Raw genomic sequence first — 23,372 nt, 5'->3', positions numbered from 1 at the left:
TCTCTCACTCTGGCTCTTCTTTCTTTCTTTCTTTCTTTCTTTCTTTCTTTCCTTCCTTCCTTCCTTCCTTCTCTCTCTCTCTCTCTCCCTATAAAAGTCAATTGAGCAATTCATCCATTGGCTTTAATAGGAAGGGAAAGGCCTCCCTGCTGAAAAACAGCAAGTGGGGGGGAGTCACCACCACCACCACAACCACCACCAAGGACCCTGTTGCCCCAAGGGTCCTAGGAGATGGGTGGACTTTCAGCTCCTCCAGCTATTTTTCCACAGGGAGGCTTTTTTCCATCAATCCATGTGGAGGACTCACTCCATACCTTGCAAGGGGGGGATAGCTTGGCAGGTGTTTCAGCCTGGCCTTGTAGGTGCAGGGGCACCAATGGGTGCCACGTTGGAGACCCCTAGGTGAGAGTTTAAGGGAACGTTTTCTATAAACGATTTAATGCACCACTGGAGTTAACTGTTAACTTACCTACTGACCTGGTTGAATACAAAGGACATCTTGAATGACTTGATCTGTTTTTACATTACAACTTCTGAGTTATCAATGGCAAAAAGTTACCTGCACATTGTTAATCCATTACAGATAATGTATTTCACTGACTCCAGAATAAAACTAATATTTGGATCTGAGTCTCCCAATTAACCAGTTGTTCATCTGTCTTAATGTCTTCCCTATTGATTTTGGCATTTAAAGAAACTAATGTCAAGAATCAGATGTGTGAAAATAACTCCACAGCCACTATTATTGGTTGTACTTATTCTAAAAAACATAGAAGTCTAAGCTTAAATTATTATTGATGTTAACAAAATGACAGTACTCAGAATCATAGAATCATAGAATAGTAGGTATTCTATTAAGGTATTCAGAGCAAGTACTTCAGTGCTTGCTCTGAATACCTTAAAAACAAAGTTAGTATGGTGACATCAACTAACTGACAAAGGAAGTGGTTTTGCAAGCTTGATGTTTTCTGAGTAAGTGGAAATTTACAGCTTTAGTGCTCCCAAGTAATTTGAAATGACAAAGGTCCTGTTTAAAATCTAATAACAGAGCGGAAGAGAACTTTTTTTAAGGCAAAACACGCAGGAAACTACATGAATACCAGGGGCCCAAGGGAGAAATCCCTTAAAAAAAAAAAAAACCCTTATTAGTTAATGTGTGTGTGTCTGTGTACGTACATTAGGGATGTATAGATTTTGTTTAATTCGTTCCATGTGTCTCTCATGCATTATCAGGCTTCTACTGTTCTGTTGGCTGCACATTAACAGGATCGGATTTTTGTTTTCACATTCGGAGAAGTATGCAAAAATGTCCTTCACAATTTATATAACTTTTGCTGGCACATCACATTTTGTGTATTTTTATTAGCTCAGTGTACAGTTGATGAGCAGAGCACAAAAAAGAGTGCTACACAACGGAGGCTAAAGAGAAATCAGAGATGGGAAAATTCTGGGAAAATTCTGGAGCAGATGATAAAGCAATCCATCTGTAAGCACCTTGACAACAATGCAGTGATTACTCAAAGCCAACATGGATTTGTTAAGAACAAATGCTGCCAGACTAATCTGATCTCATTTTTTGATCAGGTTACCTCCCTTGTGGACCATGGGAATGCTGTGGACATAATATACCATGACTTCAGCAAAGCTTTCAACAAAGTGCCCCATGATATCCTGATGAGCAAACTAGCTCAAAGTGGGCTAGATGAAACAACGATCTGGTGGATCCACAGTTGGCTAGAGAATCAGACTCAAAGAGTGCTTATCAATGGGATCTTCTCAAACTGGGGAGAGGTAATGAGTGGGGTACCACAAGGCTCAGTCCTGGGCTCAGTGCTCTTCAACATTTTTATGAATGACTTGGAGGAGGAGGTGCAGGGAATGCTGATCAAATTTGCAGATGGCACAAAATTGGGCGGGATAGCTAATACCTTGGAAGACAGAAACAAAATTCAAAGTGATCTTGATAGGCTGGAGTGCTGGGCAGAAAACAACAGAATGAAATTTAATAGGGATAAATGCCAAGTTCTGCACCTAGGAAAAAGAAACCAAATGCACAGTTACAAGATGGGGGATACTTGGCTCAACAATACTACAAGCGAGAAGGATCTTGGAATTCTTGTAGATCACAAGCTGATATGAGCCAACAATGTGATGTGGCTGCAAAAAAGGCAAATGCTATTTTAGGTTGCATTAATAGAAGTATAGCTTCCAAATCCCATGAAGTACTAGTTCCCCTCTACTCAGCGCTTGTTAGGCCTCATCTTGAGTTTGTGTCCAGTTCTGGGCACCGCACTTTAAGAAGGATGCAGACAAGCTGGAGAAGGTTCAGAGGAGGGCAACAAAGATTATCAGGGGACTGGAAACAAAGCCCTATGAAGAGAGACTGAAAGAACTGGGCATGTTTAGCTTTGAGAAGAGAAGACTGAGGGGAGATATGATAGCACTCTTCAAGTACTTGAAAGGCTGTCACAGAGAGGAAGGTCAGGATCTCTTCTCCATCATCCCAGAGTGCAGGACACGGAATAATGGGCTCAAGTTACAGGAAGCCAGATTCCGGCTGAACATCAGGAAAAACTTCCTGTTAGAGCAATACGACAATGGAACCAATGACCTAGGGAGGTGGTGGGCTCTCCCACACTGGAGGCGTTTAAGACGAGGCTGGACAGCCATCTGTCAGGGATGCTCTGACTTGGATTCCTGCATTGAGCAGGGGGTTGGACTCGACGGTCTTATAGGCCTCTTCCAACCCTACTATTCTGTGATTCTATGATGCTATGTATAAAATGTCAATTTTAAAAAAACAACACCTGAGTATATTAGCATATTTTCCAGTAACTTTCCGATTTTTGTACAGCCAAATTTGTGTACAATTCCAGAAAGTTTTTAAAAATGGTTCACAAGTATGCGGAATCCACAGAACTCAGAAGATGCCAGTCCACTGCAGAATCTGTGGGTTGAATTAATAGAAATCCAAAGTAATTTGAATCCATTTCAAGATTTCTCCAACATCACTAATGCATATACACATGTGGACCCCTCACCAACCACAGATAACTCTTCAGACTAAGTGGGCCGTAGTCCCTGAAAGCTTATGCCACACTACGTTTGTTAGTTTAAGGCAGCTTTCCCTGACTCAGTGCCCTCCAGCTGTGTTGGATTACAATTCACATCATCCCCAGCCAGTGATCATGCTGACAGGGATGTTGAGAATTGCCATCTAACACAGCTGGAGGACTCCAGGTTGGGGAAGGCGTGTCTAAGATGCCACAATACTCACCACTGTTATTTTACTATTGGTTAAGTGTCTGAGCATAACATATTGCTATGGGCATCCTACTTCCCTGAGCAGTGAGAAGTTCCAGGGTTGCAGCTGCTACCTGGGTTTGATTTTCTTTGAAAGGATGGATTCACTAGAGACTTAAGGCATAGTTGAATTTATTTACAAATATATAGGTTAAACATAGATGCAGACATCATAAACATTCCAACATCCCATTAAACATCTCACTGCCTTACACCCAGAGATGCATCCCTGCATTTCCCCAAAAAACTCAGCTCAGCTCTCTCTGTGGGTCTGTCTTAGCTTGTCTTACTCCTGGACTCAAACTACAGCTTGACCTAGATGGTATTGTATTTAGCTATGGGGAAAGATATAACCCCCTACCCACTTATCTGGTTGGTTTCACCTATTCTAAACATTCCAGAGTGGCCTCTGTGTTATAAATAAATCTGCTAACAATGAGCTCCTATTGAGCAACATCACCTGAATATCCCAGGTTATAAATATTCCTTTGTCAAGTCCAAGACTCTGGCCAGGTATTGCCTTCAGGCAACTCTATAGTCCTTTTCACAGAAATCTGAGAGTAAATCCCATAACGTTATGAAATATTGCTGCTTCATAGGTAAAGGACCCTTCCTAGACTTTGGGATTTTACTGAGCTAGGTACTGTAATATCAGCACACTTGTTCATTTAGATTCCTTAGAAGAGAGAGATCAAAAGTAAAGATTTCATTTAAAAAGGTGCATCATTTGTTAAAGATCCTAATCCGCTATGTCATGTCTATCAGTATTAACCCCCAGTTCATGCCTTCAGCCAGGTATGGTGCTGAAAAAGCTTGGTGGAGAAGCAGCACTTGACATCCCCTTGCCAAGCAGATAGCCTCTAGTGTGAACCCAGCCCTCTGCATGAGAAACCATCCATTTGATTTTGACCCTTGAAAAAAGGGGCAAAAATCATTCACATTAGGCCTCTGCACAATAAAGCATTAAGGCAGGAGACCTGGTTCTCACTGGAGCCATCTGCATGGTGGTAGGCTGGAGTTCTCAGTTCCACCCTAGACTGACTATATCAACCACAGCTGAAGTCTCACAACTTCCCTTTGCAGTACTTGCTTGTAATCCATGTTTGCCTCATCATGGTTTTTTCTTAACTCCCTGAAGTCAAAGATGCTAACAGGGATAATAAAATAATTGAAGCTGTAGAGTCCTAGTCCAATTTCAAGTCGATCTTTGTAAAATGATCTCTATATAACCATGTCAACTTCCATAATTTTTTGTGCATTTATTTTTAATTACAAGCGTTCACCTGCAGGATAGCTGCTTTCTAAGTCAAACTCTGGAATCGCAGGATTCGAAAAGGCAAAAGTGAAACCAGAGCAGACCGTCCATGCTACAAAATGCACAACAGTACATTATTTACCTATCACACAGTAAGAATAAAATACCAAAAGAAATATTGGCCTGCAATACTTTGACAGGCCACTTCAACCATCGCAAGCAAGAGATTGGGTTCTTAGGCTACCTTGGTAGAATGGGATCTTTAGAGACAGTGCTGCTTCCTGCATTGTGGGAATAAAGTATGAAGCTCTAGACCACATGGGAGGAGCCCACACTGAGGCTCCTTGCCACACCAGCATCAACCTTTGGGAAAATGTATTGACACAGATCTGGGGAGAAGCCACAACAAGGACTTGTCTTGGGTCGTCCTGGGTTTCTCATGTTCCTTCAGCAATGTGGAACAGAGTGGCTGAGAATCCCATGTCACCAGAGAAACTCAAGTAATGGGCCTGAAAAGCCATTCAGGACTCAACAGCAGGATTCTGCTTGTTTGCAAAAGATAAGTCAGTATCCCAGTTCATACATTTTGCAATAGAAACCATCAAACCTACTGGTTTCTGAATTATTTCTGCAATATGCCTGTATCATTGCAATGAAACTGAAAAGCAATTTGTGTCAAACATCCCTTCTACAAATCAAATGGTTATCTCTAGCATTTCATATAACATCAAGCATATTGGAATGTGTATATTGTCCTGTCATCAACACAGGAACATAGGAAGTTGCTTTATCCTGGGTCAAGTACAGCAGTATCTACAGTGTGGACTCTACACTGACTAGTAGCAACTTCTCCAGGAGTTTAGACAGGGATCTTTTCTGGCTCTCCGCTGAGATGCTGGAGATTGAACCTGGGGACCTTTTGCAGGCACTAAGCTATGGCCTTTCCTAAGTTTCATTGCAGAGTGAATGTTTAAGCCCATCTCCCCTCCAGATGTGTTGGACTGCAACTCTCGTCATTCCCAGCCAGCATGGGAGTTAGGGAAGTCTGGTTTAAGCAATGGCTATGTTCACTCATTTACTGCTTTCTCACTTGGAAATCCCCTTAAAACTGGACAGCTTATGCTTCCCTAATAGTAATTTGGTGAGAGTTATAATTATGTTACCACTGCAAAATGCATGGACAATTTCAGCAAACAAGGAGAATTTGTAGGAGGTAGAAGAAACAATTTAAGTGGTTACCACAGAAGTACTTACTCTACCAGATTCAGCATGGACAATTTCAGCAAACAAGGAGAATTTGTAGGAGGTGGAAGAAACAATTTAAGTGGTTACCACAGAAGTACTTACTCTACCAGATTCAGCAGCAAGGGGTTTCTGAACGGGTTTCTGAAAATATGTTTGCTCCCTTTCTATTTCCTGTCTATGACAGCACCAGCAAGAGGACAAGTTGCACAACTGAGCTGATGCCTCAGAAGAATGCAAGTTCCTAAGTCTCCCATCTGGTTATCAGCTTATAAATGGTATTTTTCATAGTTTAAATTTGAAAGTTGGTGTTAATCTAATGATTATTTCCACAGGGGTGCCTGAGTGAGACTCAGGCAACAGTACTAAGCAAAGGGGACTTGGAAGCAATCTTCATCAATCACACATACTTCGAAATATGTGTGTTCAAGATGGGCCCATTATCAAGCAAGTCATAAAACATCTTCCCTCTTTTCCTTTTTTTGAAGTGATCTTTTTGGGCTGGCCTGATGGGTTTATTTTCAGGCATTTCAGCACTTCTCCCAACGGCCTGCAGAGGAGGAGACTGCCTAGAGAGGAGACTGCATGATACATACCTACTCCGACCTTCTTATCACTTTTGTGCCACGGAGTCATTGCCAACAAATCCAGCAGGCTATGGAAGCTGTGATTCAGTGGAACGGCTCACAGCTATTAGAAGCAGATTGGATCCAGTCCCAGCAAGATCTGCAGATGGAGTCCCATGAATCACAAGGCAGGTTTGGCTGCTGCAGCTTTGTCCTTCTCACAGTCCCTCAGCTTCCTTCCTCTTTCTCTGTGCACTCTCCTCAACGAGGCTCTTACGTTAAATGAAAGCGATGGTTATATGTGGAGGAGGGGGCAGCACAAATTGGGTGCTTTACTGACAGGAAAATTGACAGTATCATAAGCAAATAGGAACACAAGAGGAGTTTCTCCAAAATACTACTCTAAACTAAGCAAATCATGGAGCTTAGACACCACATGCAATGGCCAATCAGAGACACATTCAAAAATCTGTCAATTAAGTGTATTAAGATAAAAATCACACCTTTGGGCAAATGGCGAATCTGTCAGATTATACACCAGCAGTCAACGTGTGCTAAAAAAACCCTTGCTCACACAAGTATCTACCAGCATGGACAGTGTAGCATCAGGGCCACAAACTCAGGTGAGAAAATGCCTCCTTTTCCTTGAAAACAATGGCAACTTGTAATGTTTGCATACTGGATTTTTCAGCTAAATCATCCAAATTTCACTCATTTTGAAACATTTTCCTCAGAAAATATCTTCTCAATGCCACAGGAGGAAGAATTCTGCATGGACCCCTGCAGATGGTCATAGCACTAGATTAGACTTTTATGTAGAGTGCACAAGCTGAAGTAATCAGTGAACGGAATCATTTATCACACCCTCTCAGATTGTGCAAAACATGACACCATCCACAGCATGACAATCACATTATGATTAAAGAGGCCCGCAGAGGAGGAGCTGTCATGATCAGAAACAAGTTGGGCCCAGTGAGGGCTGGTGACTCCACTTCCAGAGGGGAGGTAATTCCATTCTGGGTTGTAGTTACCACCAGCCCAAACTCTAAAGATGTTATCCAAGGTGCTGAACCTTATCCCCAAAATGGATAAGCATCTTGGGTAGCACCTTTAGAGTTTTGGCTGGTTGCAACTAAAACTCTGAATGGAATTATTACCCCTCCAGAACTGGAGTCACCAGCTGCCACCGGTTGGACCTCAAACAGGAGGCTGACAGGCAACTATCTAATACGATATTTTTCAGGCCCCTGTCCTCAGAGCCCACTGGGGAATGCCAGACAGAATGGGAGAATTTCCTATAGGGATGTCAGAGAATTCCACAATGGATCTCGGTAAGGCTGAATGCCAGTGCATTCGGCCCCCCGAAATCCGTCGCAGAACGAAGCCCCCGCCCCCCCAACCCACGAAAGGCGCGCGGGAAGAAGTCCCCACCGCCCCCACCCCACGAAAGGCGCGCGAAATGGAGCACTTACCTGCTCCCGTCCGCACTGCTTTGCGAATGGCGGCCGTCCTGCAGCCGCCATTCGCTTCCTCCTCTTCATAGCCGTGACAGGCTACGTAAATACTTACGTAGCCTATCACAGCTAACGCAAGGATGCCATTTGCGTCCCTGCAGAGGCCGTGATAGGCTACGTATTTACGTAGGCTATCACGGTGGGGGGGGGAACCCCAGCGTACGCAAATGGGGGCGGCTACCGCCATTTGCATATGCTGGTTTTTTTTCCACCTGCCATGATAGGCTACGTAAGTATTTACATAGCCTATCACGGCAGGGGGGAAAAAACCCAGCGTACGCAAATGGCGGCAGCTACCGCCTTTTGCATACGCTGGGGTTTTTCCCCCTGCCGTGATAGGCTACGTAAATATTTATGTAGCCTATCATGGCTCAATACAGGAACGAATATGGTGGCAGCTACGACAGCCGCCATTTGCATCCCTGCAGGGCTGCCCAGTAGCCAGATGTCTGGCTGCAGGTGGCCGGAGCCAGCTGGCGGCTCCACGGCTTGGCCACGGAGCGGAGCCAGCCAGGCAGGATTCCGGGGAGAGGGACGGAGCGCCTACCCCCCGTCGAGGATTCCGGGGGGAAGGACAGAGCGCCTCCCCCCCACTGCGGATTTCCCAGTGCAGAGCCAGGTAGGTGTTTCGTACATCCCTAATTTCCTACAAATGGGTAGGCCCATCCATACAGGCACAACCCAAGAGCCTTGACCAGGGTCTTCCGATTACTACCCAAAACAAAGAAACCAAACAATCATGGATGTTCCATAATTTCAGGCATTTGGCACTATTGCAGTTGGGGTGTCTGGTTATATGGACTCCATTCTCAGATCATTTGCCACCAATACTCCAGGTTACTTATGGGACACCACTGAACTGCAATCCATCGACAATCTCCCACAGAATACAATCTGAGCTTTCATGGATGTGGAGGCTCTTTACAACATGCTCCACAAAGATGGACTGCAAGCTGTCAGGAATATCAGTCTATTTAGCTACCAAACTCTGCCACTTGTACTTACTCACAATTACTTCTGCTTTGGGTAGAACATACAGTCAGGGCCAGAAATATTGGAACAAGGATAACTGTTTTGGCAGTTGGCCTCTGTACACCACCACATTGAAGTTGAAAGGAAACACACCCAAATGGGAGCGAAGTCAGGACTTTCAGCTGTAATTCAAGGCGTTTGACAAAAGTGGGGCACTAACCATTCAGGAAGGACAGCCAGTGGCATACACACGCCCACATCACTGATGGCTCATAAGTAATGGAACAAACCAACATCATTTCAAACTTAAGGATCGCCTTTAATACCTGGATGAAAACCCTTGGCAGTCAATGACTGCCTGAAGTCTGGAACCCATGGACATGACCAAATGGTGAGTTTCCTCCCTCAAGATGCTTTGCCAGGCCTTCACTGCAGCTGCCTTCAGCTGCTGCTTGTTTGTGGGTCTTTCTGCCTTCAGTCTTGTCTTCAGTAAGTGAAAGGCATGCTCTATTGGGTTGAGATCAGGTGACTGACTTGGCCGTTGAAGAACATCCCACTTCTTTGCCTGGAGAAACTCTTGGGTAGCTTTTGCCGTATATTTTGGGTCATTATCCATCTGCAATATGAAGCAGCGTCCTATCAGTTTGGCAGCATTCAGCTGAATCTGAGCAGAAAGGATAGCCCTATACACTTCAGAATTCGTCCTGCTGCTTTTATCAGCAGTCAGGTCATCAATAAATACCAGTGACCTGGTTCCATTGGCAGCCAAACATGCCCATGCCATAACACTGCCTCCACCATGTTTGACAGATGATGTGGTATGCTTCGGATCATGAGCTGTTCCTTTCCTTCTCCATATTTTTCCTATAATTCTGGTACAAGTGAATCTTGGTTTCATCAGTCCAAAGAATTTTATTCCAGAACTGGGCAGGCTTTTTTAGGTGTTTGCTGGCAAAGGCTAATCTGGCCTGTCTGTTCTTGAGTGTTACCAGTGGTTTGCACCTTGTTGTGAAGCCTCTGTATTTACATTCATGAAGCCATCTCTTGACTGTAGATGTTGACAATGACATGCCTACCTCTGCAAGTATGTTGTTGACCTGGCTAGATGTTGTGAAAGGGTTCCTCTTCACCATGAGCAGAATTCTGTGGTCATCCACTTTAGTTGTCTTCTGTGGTCTTCCAGGCCTTTTGCTGTTGCTGAGCTTGCCAGTTAATTCCTTATTTTTCAGGATGTTCCAAACTGTTGTATTGGCCACTCCCACTGTTTTTGCTATCTTTCTGATGGGTTTAGTTTGTTTGGAGCCTAATGATGGCCTCCTTCACTCTCATGGACACCTCTCTCTGGACCTCATGTTGGGAGTTCCAGTGAACAGCTACCAAATGCAAAAGCAACACTCAGAACCACCTCCAGGCCTTTTATCTGCTTGATTGGTCATAGGGTGCCCAGGAAACAGGCCACACCTGGCCGTGCAGCTGCTTGTCAGCCATTTGTTCCATTACTTATGAGCCACTTTTGTCAAACCCCTTGAATTACAGGTGAAAGTCCTGACTTTGCTCCCATCTGGGTGTGTTTCCTTTCAACTTCAATGTGGTGGTGTACAGAGGCCAACCCCCAAAACAGTTATCCTTGTTCCAATATTTCTGGCCCTGACTGTATATCTTCAGATCAATGACACTACTTTGGGTAATTGCATGGCTCCACATTTTCATGGCTTAGAACAACACTTTCTCAGCTCCTATTCTCAAAAGTCTCTTGTGTACCCGAGACACAGTGATGATATGTTTATCATCTGAACCCATGGACAAGAAGCTTTGGGGAGATTCCACCAGGACTTCAACAACTTTTACGTCACCATTAACTTGAGCCTAGAACAGCTGTTGCAGCAGGTGCGTTTTCTGGACACTACCATGCAACTACATACTTGACAAAATTATAAAGTAGTGCTTATATCGGAAGCCTACTTACTGCCTGCTACACAAGTCTACGTGCTTCCAGCCTCTACCTAGAACACAAAACAATCCATTGTCTACAGCCATGCAGTGTGATGCCACATCTGTATGATTCACAATGTAAGGTTTTACATCGGGCCAGACTGGCACCCAGGAGGAATAATCTACTACAAGACATACCTAGAAAAGCCCAAGGTAGGCATTACAAAATTGAAAGTCTAGTCTGGATGTAGCCATGGCTTGTATGATTCCTGGATTCCTGCACTGAGCAGGGGGGTTGGACTCGATGGCCTTGTAGGCTCCTTCCAACCCTACTATTCTATGATTCTATGACCGTGGCAAGGTCCATTTTCTCTAGATAGGAGTCAAAGGTTAACAAATCAATGCCAGGATCAACGCTACTTTGTGAATAGCCACTGTAATTATTTTACATACATGTAAGCTTTAATTATCACTGCCTGTATTTCTTTAATTTCATTCCCCTCTAACCTGTTAAACTTTTCTTTTCTTGCTTCTACAGTCATATATACCAACTCAGATATGCATCTGATGCATCTGGTGAAGTGGGCTCTGGTCCACAAAAGCTTATGCCGTAATAAATGTGTTATTCTTTAAAGTGCCACAAGACTCTTTGTTGTTATGGAAATGTTCACACTGTGCACTTTGCACCAATGAAGAGGAAACATTAAATTTCATAAATCTCAGAAAAGGTATGAGGTTTTCATTTCAGATTAACATTCAGTTTACCATTCTCAGTTCTTATTGAGAAACTCAGCCATGATGGCTTTACATGTGTCTTTGTTGGCATCATTCTAGCATCTTGTATAATACATCCAGTATTTCTTTTGTTCTGCTATGGGCAAAGGCCTCATGGCAGCCTGGAGCAAAAGAATTCTGATGGTAATCTGCAAGCTATGTATTTAAGTTTCATGAATGTAAGAGGGTTCGCACAATATGACAGCCCTCCATGGACTATTTACCCACAGTGAAGCTACAATGTATGTGTGGCGGGGTGGGGGTGTGCAGCCACCATTTTGCATATACAGCAAGTGTGGGTTATGTAAGGGTTGTTTAACCTTCATATAACCCACACTTGCTGGGTTCACATGACATGACAACCCCAAGTGGGGGTTGGATATGCAAAGTGGCACCCACAGATCGTCCTTTATGTATTATTTTATTTATTTACAACATTTATATACCACTCCACACTTAAGTAGTTTCCAGAGTGGTGAACAATAAAAGAAAAAAATGAAAAAAACATATAAATAATAAAACATATTAAAAACCAACAAAAACTGTGGCTGGTTAAACAAGGCTTCTTGAAATAAAGATGTCTTCAGTAGGTGCTGTGTTAAACAACCTACGACAAGTGCATCATGTCGTGCAAACCAGGTCATTGAGTCCTCTACTGTTAACAAAATTAATAGGAGTTGCCCTCATGTGAGTAGGCAGACAATGGGAACGCCAAATGCCTTGGTGAACATCATGTCACCACCTTAGTCAAGCAACCCATGAGGGTAAATTAAATTGGTTAATCTAGTGCATTGGTGGGAAATAAGGTCCGATCATGAAGTATCCTCACCGCAATAGAGTTCATCAGGTTAAAGCATCACCAGGTACTCCTTGTGGTACTCTTTATTCTAGGAAGCCTCACCTTTTTGTGTCTTGGAAGCATGGCTTTTATAGTGCTCAACTAGCCAGCCCAAATTTTGTCAACACACCGGGAAACTCTGGAAGGCTCCTATTCATTCCCCAGAGCCAGCTATTTAATTTTTTGTTTAACCCCGTACAGAGTATGCCCAAACTTATTGCCTCCTTTGTACTCTTTGCCTGAATCCTGTAACTGCCATGGAGTCCAAACTTCCTTTGAGAGTGTCCTTCATGGGTCTCAACACACCCTATGTTGCACTGCTCTAAGATCATCCTGAAGTTTGCCTGGAAAGCTGCCAGTTCCCCATGATCCACTCCTAAGCACCATCCCTCCCATCTGGGGTTGGACTCATATTTCTAGGCTCAGAGCTGCCTTCTTCATTTGCACAACCTTGCTAGCATGTATGCTCAGATGGGGCTTCACTCTTTGTAAAGCACCCACTGTAGCATTTAGGCAGCACCCATTTTGGTAGAATACCCAGTCTCATTTTGTGATGGTGCTCAGGACAGTTTCTCGAATTGCCAAATGTGTCCATGTGCCCCCAAAGGTTGCCTTTTTGTATAGTCTACTGTTGGCCTCTGCAAAAGATCTTAAATATTTTGTGTTTTTCAGGTACGCGCATATGTATCTATGTTAGTTCATGTGAAGACGTGTGAACGCAGACAAGGGGACCAGTCCTGGTTAACAGCCATAGCATCAGACAAAAGCATTTTTCTTGCTTGTGTACATTTTTACATATAGCACATAAAATTAGTCATTTAGCAAATCTATATGAATCTTTATACCTCAGTGCCAGCTCTCCCCACCCCCATATTGCTAATGAGACTGTGCTTCATACGCTATCCATTTTAATGGTAATGTCTGTTGTGATATGTAGGAAAGCTTCTTTAGTAATGGTATTCACTCTAAAAAATTACCTGCTGAGGAAAATGCTTTTATCCTACACATTGTTTTTTTTGCCACCAGCTGTAAATCTTTCTGTTTCCTTAGACGTTCATAGGACACTACTGATCAATTAATTATTGGTCTTCTTCTAAAAGAAATGCTATTCTTAGTTTTGCTCCTGCTGTTTTTATGGCTTGTGTGTTTTGTACGGGTCTTATTTTGGATATCACACAGTATACTTTACTGCAGTTAACAAGACTTGGAAGATTTTAGAAATAAGTAATTTTGTGTTGTTGTTGTTGTTCAGTCGTTCAGTCGTGTCCGACTCTTCGTGACCCCATGGACCATAGCATGCCAGGCCTTCCTGTCCTGCGCTCTCTCCCGGAGCGTGCTCAAGTTCATATTCATTGCATCGGTGATGCTATCTAGCCATCTCATCCTCTGCCGTCCCCTTCTCCTTTGGCCTTCAGTCTTTCCCAGCATCAGGGTCTTTTCCAGGGAGTTTTCTCTTCCCATTAGGTGGCCAAAATATTGGAGCTTCAGCTTCATTATCTGTCCTTCCAATGAGCACTCAGGGTTGATTTCCTTTAGGACGGACTGATTTGACCTCCTTGCAGTCCAGGGGACTCATAAGAGTCTTCTCCAGCACCACAGTTCGAAAGCATCAATTCTTCGGCGCTCAGCCTTCCTTATAGTCCAGCTCTCACAGCCATACATTACTACTGGGAAAACCATAGCTTTGATTAGACGGACCTTTGTCGGCAAGGTGATGTCTCTGCTTCTTACTATGCTGTCTAGGTTGGCCATAGCTTTCCTCCCAAGGAGCAAGCGTCTTTTAATTTCATGGCTACAGTCACCGTCTGCGGTGATCTTGGAGCCCAAGAAAATAAAATCTGTCACTGCTTCCATTTCTTCCCCTTCTATATGCCAGGAAGTGATGGGGCCAGATGCCATGATCTTCGTTTTTTTAATGTTGAGTTTCAAACCAGCTTCTGCACTCTCCTCTTTCACCCTCAACAAGAGGCTCTTGAGATCCTCTTCGCTTTCTGCCATTAGGGTGGTATCGTCTGCATATCGGAGGTTGTTGATAATTCTCCCGGCAATCTTAATTCCGACCTCTGATTCATCCAACCCGGCATTTCTCATGATGTACTCTGCATATAAGTTAAATAAGCAGGGTGACAATATGCAGCCTTGTCGTACTCCTTTCCCAATTTTGAACAAATCGGTTGTTCCATGTCTGGTTCTTACTGTTGCTTCTTGACCCTCGTACAGGTTTCTCAGGAGACAGGTAAGGTGGTCTGGTACTCCCATCTCTTTCAGAATTTGCCAGAGTTTGTTGTGATCCACACAATCAAAGGCTTTAGCGTAGTCAATGAAGCAGAAATAGACGTTTTTCTGGAATTCTCTTGCTTTCTCCATGATGCAGCGAATGTTGGCGATTTGATCTCTAGTTCCTCTGCCTCTTCGAAACCCCGCTTGTACTTCCGGTAGTTCTCGGTTCGCATACTGCTGAAGCCTAGCTTGTAGGATTTTGAGCATCACCTTGCTGGCATGTGAAATGAGCGCAATTGTGCGGTAGTTTGAACACTCTTTGGCGTTGCCCTTCTTTGGAATTGGAATGTAAACTGACCTTTTCCAGTCTTGTGGCCACTGTTGAGTGTTCCAGATTTGTTGGCATATTGAATGCAGCACTTTAACAGCATCATCTTTTAGGATTTTAAATAGCTCGGCTGGAATACTGTCATCTCCGCTAGCTTTGTTGTTACTAATGCTTCCTAAGACCCACTTGACTTCACTCTCTAGGATGTCCGGCTCACGTTCAGTGACCGCACTATCATGGCTATCAGGGACATTCAGATCTTTCCTGTATAGTTCTTCTGTGTATTCTTGCCACCTCTTCTTAATCTCATCTGCTTCTGTTAGGTCCCTGCCTTCTTTGTCCTTTATCATGCCCGTCTTTGCACAAAACGTTCCCTTGAGATCTCCAATTTTCTTGAAGAGATCTCTAGTCTTTCCCATTCTGTTGTTTTCCTCGATTTCTTTGCATTGTTCATTTAACAATGCAAAGAAATAGCAAGGAGGGCCTTCTTGTCCCTCCTTGCTATTCTCTGGAACTCTGCATTCAGTTGGGTATATCTTCCCCTTTCTCCCTTGCTTTTCGCTTCCCTTCTTTTGTGAGCTACTTGTAAAGCCTCATCAGACAGCCACTTGGCTTTCTTGCATTTCTTTTTCTTTGGGATGGATTGAGTTGCTGCCTCCTGAACAATGTTACAGACCTCCGTCCATAGTTCCTCAGGCACTCTGTCTATCAGGTCTAATCCCTGAAATCTATTCCTCACCTCCACTGTATATTCATCAGAGATATGATTTAGGTCATAACTGAACGGTTTAGTGGTTTTCCCGACGTTCTTCAATTTAAGACGAAATTTTGCAAGAAGCAGCTCATGATCTGAGCCACAGTCAGCTCCAGGTCTTGTTTTGACTGACTGTATGGAGCTTCTCCATCTTTGGCTGCAAAGGACATAATCAATCTGATTTCGATATTGACCATCTGGTGACGTCCATGTGTAGAGTCGCCTCTTGTGCTGTTGGAAAAGAGTGTTTGCTATGATCAGCATGTTCTCTTGGCAAAACTCTATTAGCTTTTGTCCTGCTTCATTTTGTACACCAAGGCCATGCCTGCCTGTTATCCCGGAGATTTCTTGACTTCCTACTTTAGCATTCCAATCCCCTATGATGAAGAGGACATCTTTTTTTGGTGTTAGTTCTAGAAGATGTTGTAGGTCTTCATAGAACCGATCAACCTCAGCTTCTTCGGCCTCAGTGGTTGGGGCATAGACTTGAATTACTGTGATGTTGAATGGTTTGCCTTGGATTCGTACTGAGATCATTCTATCATTTTTAAGATTGTACCCCAGTACTGCTTTTCCCACCCTTTTGTTGACTATGAGTGCTACTCCATTTCTTCTAAGGGATTCTTGCCCACAATAGTAGATATGATGGTCACCTGAATTAAATTCGCCCATGCCTGTCCATTTTAGTTCGCTGATTCCCAAGATGTCGATGTTCAATCTTGCCATCTCATGTTTGACCACCTCCAGCTTACCTTGATTCATTGATCTGACATTCCAGGTTCCTAAACAATATTGTTCTTTACAGCATCGGATTTTCTTTTCACCACCAGACACATCCACAGCTGAGTGTCCTTTCGGGTTTGGCCCAGCCGCTTCACTCTTTCTGGTGCTACTTGGAAATACCCTCTGCTCTTCCCCAGTAGCATATTGGACACCTTCCGACCTGAGGGGCTCATCTTCCGGCGTCATCTCTTTTAGCCTTGTGATACGTTCCATGGGGTTTTCTTGGCAAGAATACTGGAGTGGGTTGCCATTTCCTTCTCCAGTGGACCACATTTTGTCAGAACTCTCTGCCATGACCTGTCCATCTTGGGTGGCCCTGCACGGCATAGCTTATGGCTTCACTGAGTTACGCAAGCCCCTTCGCCACAACAAGGCAGTGATCCATGAAGGGGAATTTTGTGTACTTATGTACATAATTATATATAAAAGAGACATGCCTTATTTCAAATGCATGGTCACACTCCTGTTGTGCTTTGTGCACTCATTCTGCAGCTATACAGGTAAAGGAAAAAGTATTCTTTCTTTCCTTTTCTCAGCTTGGCAACAACTGCCTTTTTCTGTTTTATTATGGATCATAGCTGAGAATCTGAAACATGTGTTATTCTGCTACATGTGTGTTCTTTTATCCAGTAAAGCCTTTTAAAAAGCTTTTATTCTCATATCCTTTGTAATTCAAGTATCACTGAGCAGTTTAATATTAGCTACAGTTAAACAAGTTTGAACTCTGAACCATTATTTTTTCTAAATTAAATTAATCAAGTTTCCAAACTAGCTAGCTTCACATAATAAAAGGAAATAAGACTTCTACAGTACTGAAGAGACCTGCTTAAACTGCCATGTAAAATATGGAAATATGATATCCAACTTCACCAAGAATCATTGAAATTGAATGTATACTTTAAAACCACGGTTATAGCATTTGTAAAATTCTAATATATGTATAGGGCTGGCTAACTCTTTCCTTTTACTACCTCATGGCATAGCATGGAAACAGAATATCATGTCCACCATACCTGCTTCCCAAGTTTTGCCATTCCTAAGTTTCTCACATATGGCTAGACTATATTTTAAAGTATGAGGACTTGTTTCTTTAACATTAACATGAAGAGCAGGCCTGAGATTATGCAATTCTAAAGTAGCTGCTATTTTCAGTTACTAGTTTCAACATAACTTGAATAAGGACTTACACTACGGGACTAAAGCACCTAGCCCTGTATGAGCAGCACTGATTATTTGACTCAGGAACACATGTCAGTTATAATTTACCTTAATGACATTAGCCCATGGTCAAGGGTATAGCAAGATACTCACAATAATGGTTTAAAGTATCCAAGTTCTTTGTTCAAATATTTTAATTAGTTCCTTGGACATGCTGAACAACTGCATAGATAAGGAAAAAAATGGAACTGCTTGCTAATACTTACAAATTTCGAAAGAAATGCAGGTGCAACTTGACCTTGAACTTCTAGAATTACAGGCAGAGGTCAGGAAGAAGCACATTATACTAGACAATTAGATTCTACAAAGGATCTATTTAGAGCAGAGAGATTTCAACAGTCTATTTAAGAGACTTTTTATGAAAACAGTAAGTGTCCTCATCACATAGATCAGATGGAATTAAACTAGCCATTAAAAGAGCTTTGGATTTTGTTGTTTTTCTAAACCAGTAACAGAACAATCTTATGGCCCGCAGACAATAGGATGCTGCAGATTCCCTCCACCTTTGCAGGAGACAGAGCTCCAACCATGGAGGGGATCCAAGTGCAGATTTCCTCCACCCAAGCCCCCCAGCTGTATGGAAAGTTCTGTGGTGGCTACTGTACCCAAGGTCAGTTTTGAAACCTCAAGGATGGGATGAGAGGAGGAGGATGGGGGCATGTGCCGGTGGGTGGGGAGAAGAGCCATTGATCCCCTGCATCCAATGGCCTCCCAGCCCATTGCCCTATCCCCAGTAGCACAGCTGCACTAGACCGGCTCAGAGGCCCATCTAGTGGAAATGCTGTAAAGGAGGATGGAAGGGCAGAAATGCTTCTGTCACTCCTCCCACCCTGTCATCAGTAGCCTTACTTCCTTCAGCCCTCGGACAGGTAAGACTGCTCTCTAAGCCACAGGCGCTATAACGGTTGCAAACTTCATTAAGAAAATATTATGTAAAAGATAATTTCATATGCAACATGAACTATATATATCTCATGCATTCCCAGGGATGACAGTATTGTGTTACTAAGCATATTGGCATTATCCAATAATATTTAATGCCATAGCTAGTCCTTATACTATTGTTTTATTTGATTTTATTTTTGTTGTCTGGAAATACCCTTACACATATAGTAGCGATCCAAGACACAGGCATAAGGTGCCATGATTATGGATTTAAATGTTTTTTAAAAAATCTACCATCACATCTTCCCTCCATTAGCTATCCAAGAGGACACTAATGCAATCTTCTGGAATGATTCTTTACCATTCACTTCCCTTGTTCTTCTTCTGTCCCAGCTGGTTAACAAGTTACTTTGAGTATTTCAGGTGGTTTCACTTTCTCTACATAGTAAGAGCTTCTGAATGAAATCATTCCATCTTTCTGGTTACTGATGTGGCTACTTTTCCTTGTGCCATGTGAACAGCATCCATCCCGCTGGCTACCAGGAAGAAGGCCTTTTAGGCTGTGGCACCCCAGCTGTGGAATGAGCTCCCTAGAGAGGTTCGCCTGGCACCTACATTGTATTCCTTCCAGTGTCAGGTGAAGAAGACCTTTTTATTCTCCTGGGCATTTTAGCTGCCTAGTCTTTTAGCTTTGGTGTTTTAAATCTGTATTTTAAATCTCTGCATTGCTGCAAGGTTTTATTCTGGTTGTATTGTTATATTGTGGTTTTAATGCTTTTATATTTTATATTGTTTTATCCCGTGCTTTTTGGGTTTAATTTTTGTGAACTGCACAGAGAGCTTTGGCTCTTGGGCAGTACAGAAATGAAATCAAATAAAAAAAATAAATATCTCAGGACAGTCCTATTCTGCCCCTTTTGTTAAAGTCTTAGCTCAGGAAGAAGCATAGATCCTGTCAATTACATTGAAGTATCCCCCACCATGTCTGTGTGTTGTAATATTACTGAAGCACCAAAACAAGGGCACTGAGAAACAAGAGGGATATATTGGCCTTGAGTTCCTTGAGGAAAAAAGGTGAGATATAAATGTAATAAATACATAACTAATAGGCATACTCAGGGGACCCTGCAGTTTGCAGAAAACAGCCCTGTGAGGATTGAGCATGCTCAGTAGTCACAGAATGCGCATCAGTTGGAAAAAAGAAAACCGGAGGGGTGGGGGAGATGTCCCACTTGAACTACTTACATACAGTCTATAGTATCCTGAAAGAGGTCACGGCTGGCAGAAACCCTGAACAGAAACAGTCCTCCTGTTAAGTAGTGATGATACACTGCAAAGTTCTTTTGCAAGTCCTGCTCGTAAATACATTTCAAATTCTTTCTAACCAATCCCTTAGGCTCAGTACCTCCAGTTTTCCATCTCTTTGCTATTTCAATTCTTGCAGAAAATAGATTACAAACCAATACTTATTGGTTTATGGAAACCAGATTTCCAAATACCTCAAGAAAAGCTGCAAAGGAAATAAAGGCAACAAAAAGATAGTGATTCCTCTAATCACAGCAAAGAAGTTTGATCTGAGATCAAAAAGTATGAATTATCAGCAGTGCCATCTCATACACAAATTACTCCTTGAGTTATACACCTACACCATTTATCTGGGATAGTACCATTTCTTATTTATCTTGACCAGATTAAAGTTGGGGAAGACCCACCCTGCACTGCTTGATGAGGACTGAGCACACTCACACTCAGTGGTCGCAAAATGTTGACTGTTGGTGTGGGTGTGAGTGGTGTGGAGTATCCTGGATGAGGACATGGTCAATTGTTACCCTGAACTGTTCTACACAGCAACGTTTTGTTTAAGGTCCCACTTGTTACCAGTAATCCATGTAGTGTGGAAATTTCTGGATACATGGAAAAACAATCTAACTATTGCATAACCTCTGAATTCCAAGTACATCAGTGTCTGCTTTTGCTGATGGTGGTGGTGGCAGAAGGGTTTAATGGCTCTCTTTCCTATCTTGGTTGGAAATGCAAACAGGTTAGTTTCCTACTGTATTAGCAACTCCCTGATTGATCTGTGGCTGTCACAGCTCATGCTATTTTTTTTTACACTTTACAGTTACATGTTTACGGCCTTAGAAAATTATACCAGCAATAACAGTTCATGTCTGCTCTTCCAATAGTCTCTTATACATACATCACAGTTGCCTTTGTCTTTTGGCCATCCTGAGATTACAATTATCAATAAGTCATCTTTGTTTCCACTTTAATTTGCTCCATTTTTCTCTCTAGCAGAGCACATAATCAGAGAGGTCTGCACTTGGACTTGGAGTTCTTTTCAGCTTTCAAAGCAAGGCTTATAGTGCTGTAGAGTGCATCCACAGTAAAAAAAAAACACCAAATTTATCATTTGGTTAAACTCAATCCTCAAGCAAACGGAAATCCACTTGTACAACAGGACACTCCTGTCTTCTCCTTCCCCCATAGCCCCTGTGTGTGCCCCAAAAAGACCTTGGAAGGTCCCCCAACCCTCTGGAGCAGATATGGGGATGCACTTGGGGAAGGGAATATCTGTTCTGCCAGTGCTTCCCTCCCATTGGTGGTACACCACCAGTGGATACATCCCCTAGCATATAGATGACAAATTCAGCATGTTCTTCAATTTGAGATAAATGGGACTAAAAATGTTCAGCTTCATCTAGACCCTGTTTTTAGTATCACAGAACCAGTTGGCTAACAGAGGAAACAACCAGGATATGCTGCATTCTATGTTTAATTTCAGGACAATTTTGGTTTAAGTTTAAAATTTCTTTATTAATAAAGAATGAAGAACACAAATGAGTACAATAGCTTCAGAACTTTATTTAACCAACGTTTGAAACAACTTTGACCACATAAATACATCTAAAAAGAGCAGACACACTTATTGCAACACGTTGGGGGGTGAGAAAACCACTAATCTACATTTTGCCATACCTCAAGTATGACTTACCACATATGTATCACACTCCAATGTGGAGTTCATGATATTAGTATGAATATCTCTTTTAAAGTTATCTTATAGTTTGTTAGCCAACTGGGTTGTATGCTTGTTTTCCTTGTAGATTAATAGCTTTGGAGGTGTGCTACACAGCTTCTCCCAACTGTAGATTTGAAAAAAATCGTTTCAGTATTCCATATCTACTCCACTAAAGCCACTATTAAAGGCTGACTATATAAAGCCCAAGTATTTAATGAAAGGCACTGAAGACATCAGTCAAGTTTTAATGTTCCAATATGTTGCTCTACAATTAAATCTAAGGCCCTCAGTAACATAGAAGGTATTCACTTTATTGCTGAGTACACTGAGTTTCGGGACCTTGTTTGGAAGTCATATATATTATAGGGTAAGTTTTCTTTTTGCCTTTCTTCTCGTGTTTACTTGCATCTTCAGCTGCAGCACCATAGTTTTCTTCTGTCTTTACTTCAGGTTCAGATGTTAACCTATAGGTAAAGCAACCACTCTAGTTTCATTTTAAACTTAAACATATGATGTTTATTAAATTGCTACCCTCAAATGGTAAATACCATGGAATTATGCCATCATTTCCTAATTCACTATTAGCTTTAACACATTTACATCAAGCCATGCCATACAGCAAGAAGCAGACATACAAAAAGCCATAAAGACAAAGCTTAAATGAACAAATTACATCACATATAGGTACAGTGTTTATTTGTCCACTAGATTTATCAGTGGCTAGTAGTTCAAGCATATCAAACTAACATTTTGTGGATACACCTGGAACACAAGCAAGAAATCTTTTCTAACTTAGCTAGTACAGAGAGGGTACTGAAATTGAGGATTGTGCCACAGGATTCTCTTCTGCATGGAGGTTAAATCAGACTTTTAAATAACCACTCACCTTTGACATGCAAGAACTGCTTCTAGGCAAACAAGCATGAAAGCTTCCTTAAAGTGGAAGAGAAATGGCAATACTTTACTTTTTAGACTATTAATGTATTACTGACCTTGGTAAGTGTGAGAGGCAAGCCAAAATTATTATTTAGTAGTATTAATAATATAGGTGAATAAAGTCTAGATTAAACAGAAAACATGGGCAACTGTAAGGAAGCTCTGCCATAGCCTCAGCCCAGACACTTGCATGCACCAAGTAATGCCTGTGAATATACAGCACTCTGAAAACACTGGCACCGTTCTCTTTTCTATCACAGGCAAGACAGAAAAGGAGAGAGGAAAAAAGTTCCGCTCCTGTTCGGCTGAAATGGAAGCAGAATGGGCCTTTCTCTACCCAAGGACAAGAAGAATTGGGAAGCCTAAATTCATCCTATCAATATCATGCAGCGTGATACTTTTCTCCTTCTTATGGGAAAAGAGAAACATTTGGCAACTCAGTACAAATGTACCTGCCCTCAGGCCCCATTGATACATGCAGAACTGTGAGATCATCTTCCATGTGGTGTGACCCACACTGCAAGGGAGCTCATGAGTAACACAATGGCGTGGGTGAGGCTGACTGTGTAGGACTTTTCTACTTGACTGGTACCCTGCCTTACAGAGGGTGCCATGTGTGCCTGAAAGTCACACAGCTAACTCTACTGACACGATCTGATTAATCACATGCACTCTTCTTTTGGCATGTACCATGCAAAACTGGCTTAGACAAAGTCTCAGAAATGAGTATAAGAGGACAATCAACTAGGCTATCATAAACCAAGTGGTTTGAACGCATCACTAGCACCATCTAATTCAACTAAAGCTTATCTTTGCCATTTTGTACTCTG

The 23,372-nt window shown here is 42.4% G+C and overlaps 2 protein-coding genes across 8 annotated transcripts in view; both read right to left on the bottom strand.

Annotated features, from left to right (window-relative positions):
- DOCK2 (dedicator of cytokinesis 2) overlaps nt 1–6,640 on the bottom strand; it is a 409,918-nt gene extending 403,278 nt beyond the window's left edge. The window contains 1 exon segment of the mRNA XM_084838639.1: nt 6,397–6,640. Coding sequence (XP_084694765.1) covers nt 6,397–6,436 — 40 coding nt within the window. The 5' untranslated portion in view covers nt 6,437–6,640.
- Nucleotides 6,641–21,345: 14,705 nt separating this feature from the next.
- The window catches only part of SPDL1 (spindle apparatus coiled-coil protein 1), a 29,515-nt gene continuing 27,488 nt past the window's right edge, over nt 21,346–23,372 (bottom strand). For 6 of the 7 annotated variants that reach the window (XM_084838634.1, XM_084838632.1, XM_084838638.1 and 3 more), the window contains one exon: nt 21,384–22,070. In XM_084838634.1, coding sequence (XP_084694760.1) covers nt 21,917–22,070 — 154 coding nt within the window. In that variant the 3' untranslated portion in view covers nt 21,384–21,916. Of the gene's footprint in view, nt 22,071–23,372 lie in introns of all 7 variants that reach the window. The other variant, XM_084838633.1, reaches the window with a different exon arrangement.

This window comes from Heloderma suspectum, chromosome 2 (genome assembly GCF_057233095.1).
Source record: "Heloderma suspectum isolate Gila_16-S chromosome 2, 16-S_ref, whole genome shotgun sequence".
NCBI lineage: Eukaryota > Metazoa > Chordata > Lepidosauria > Squamata > Helodermatidae > Heloderma > Heloderma suspectum.
This window is presented reverse-complemented; position numbering and strand designations above follow the sequence as displayed.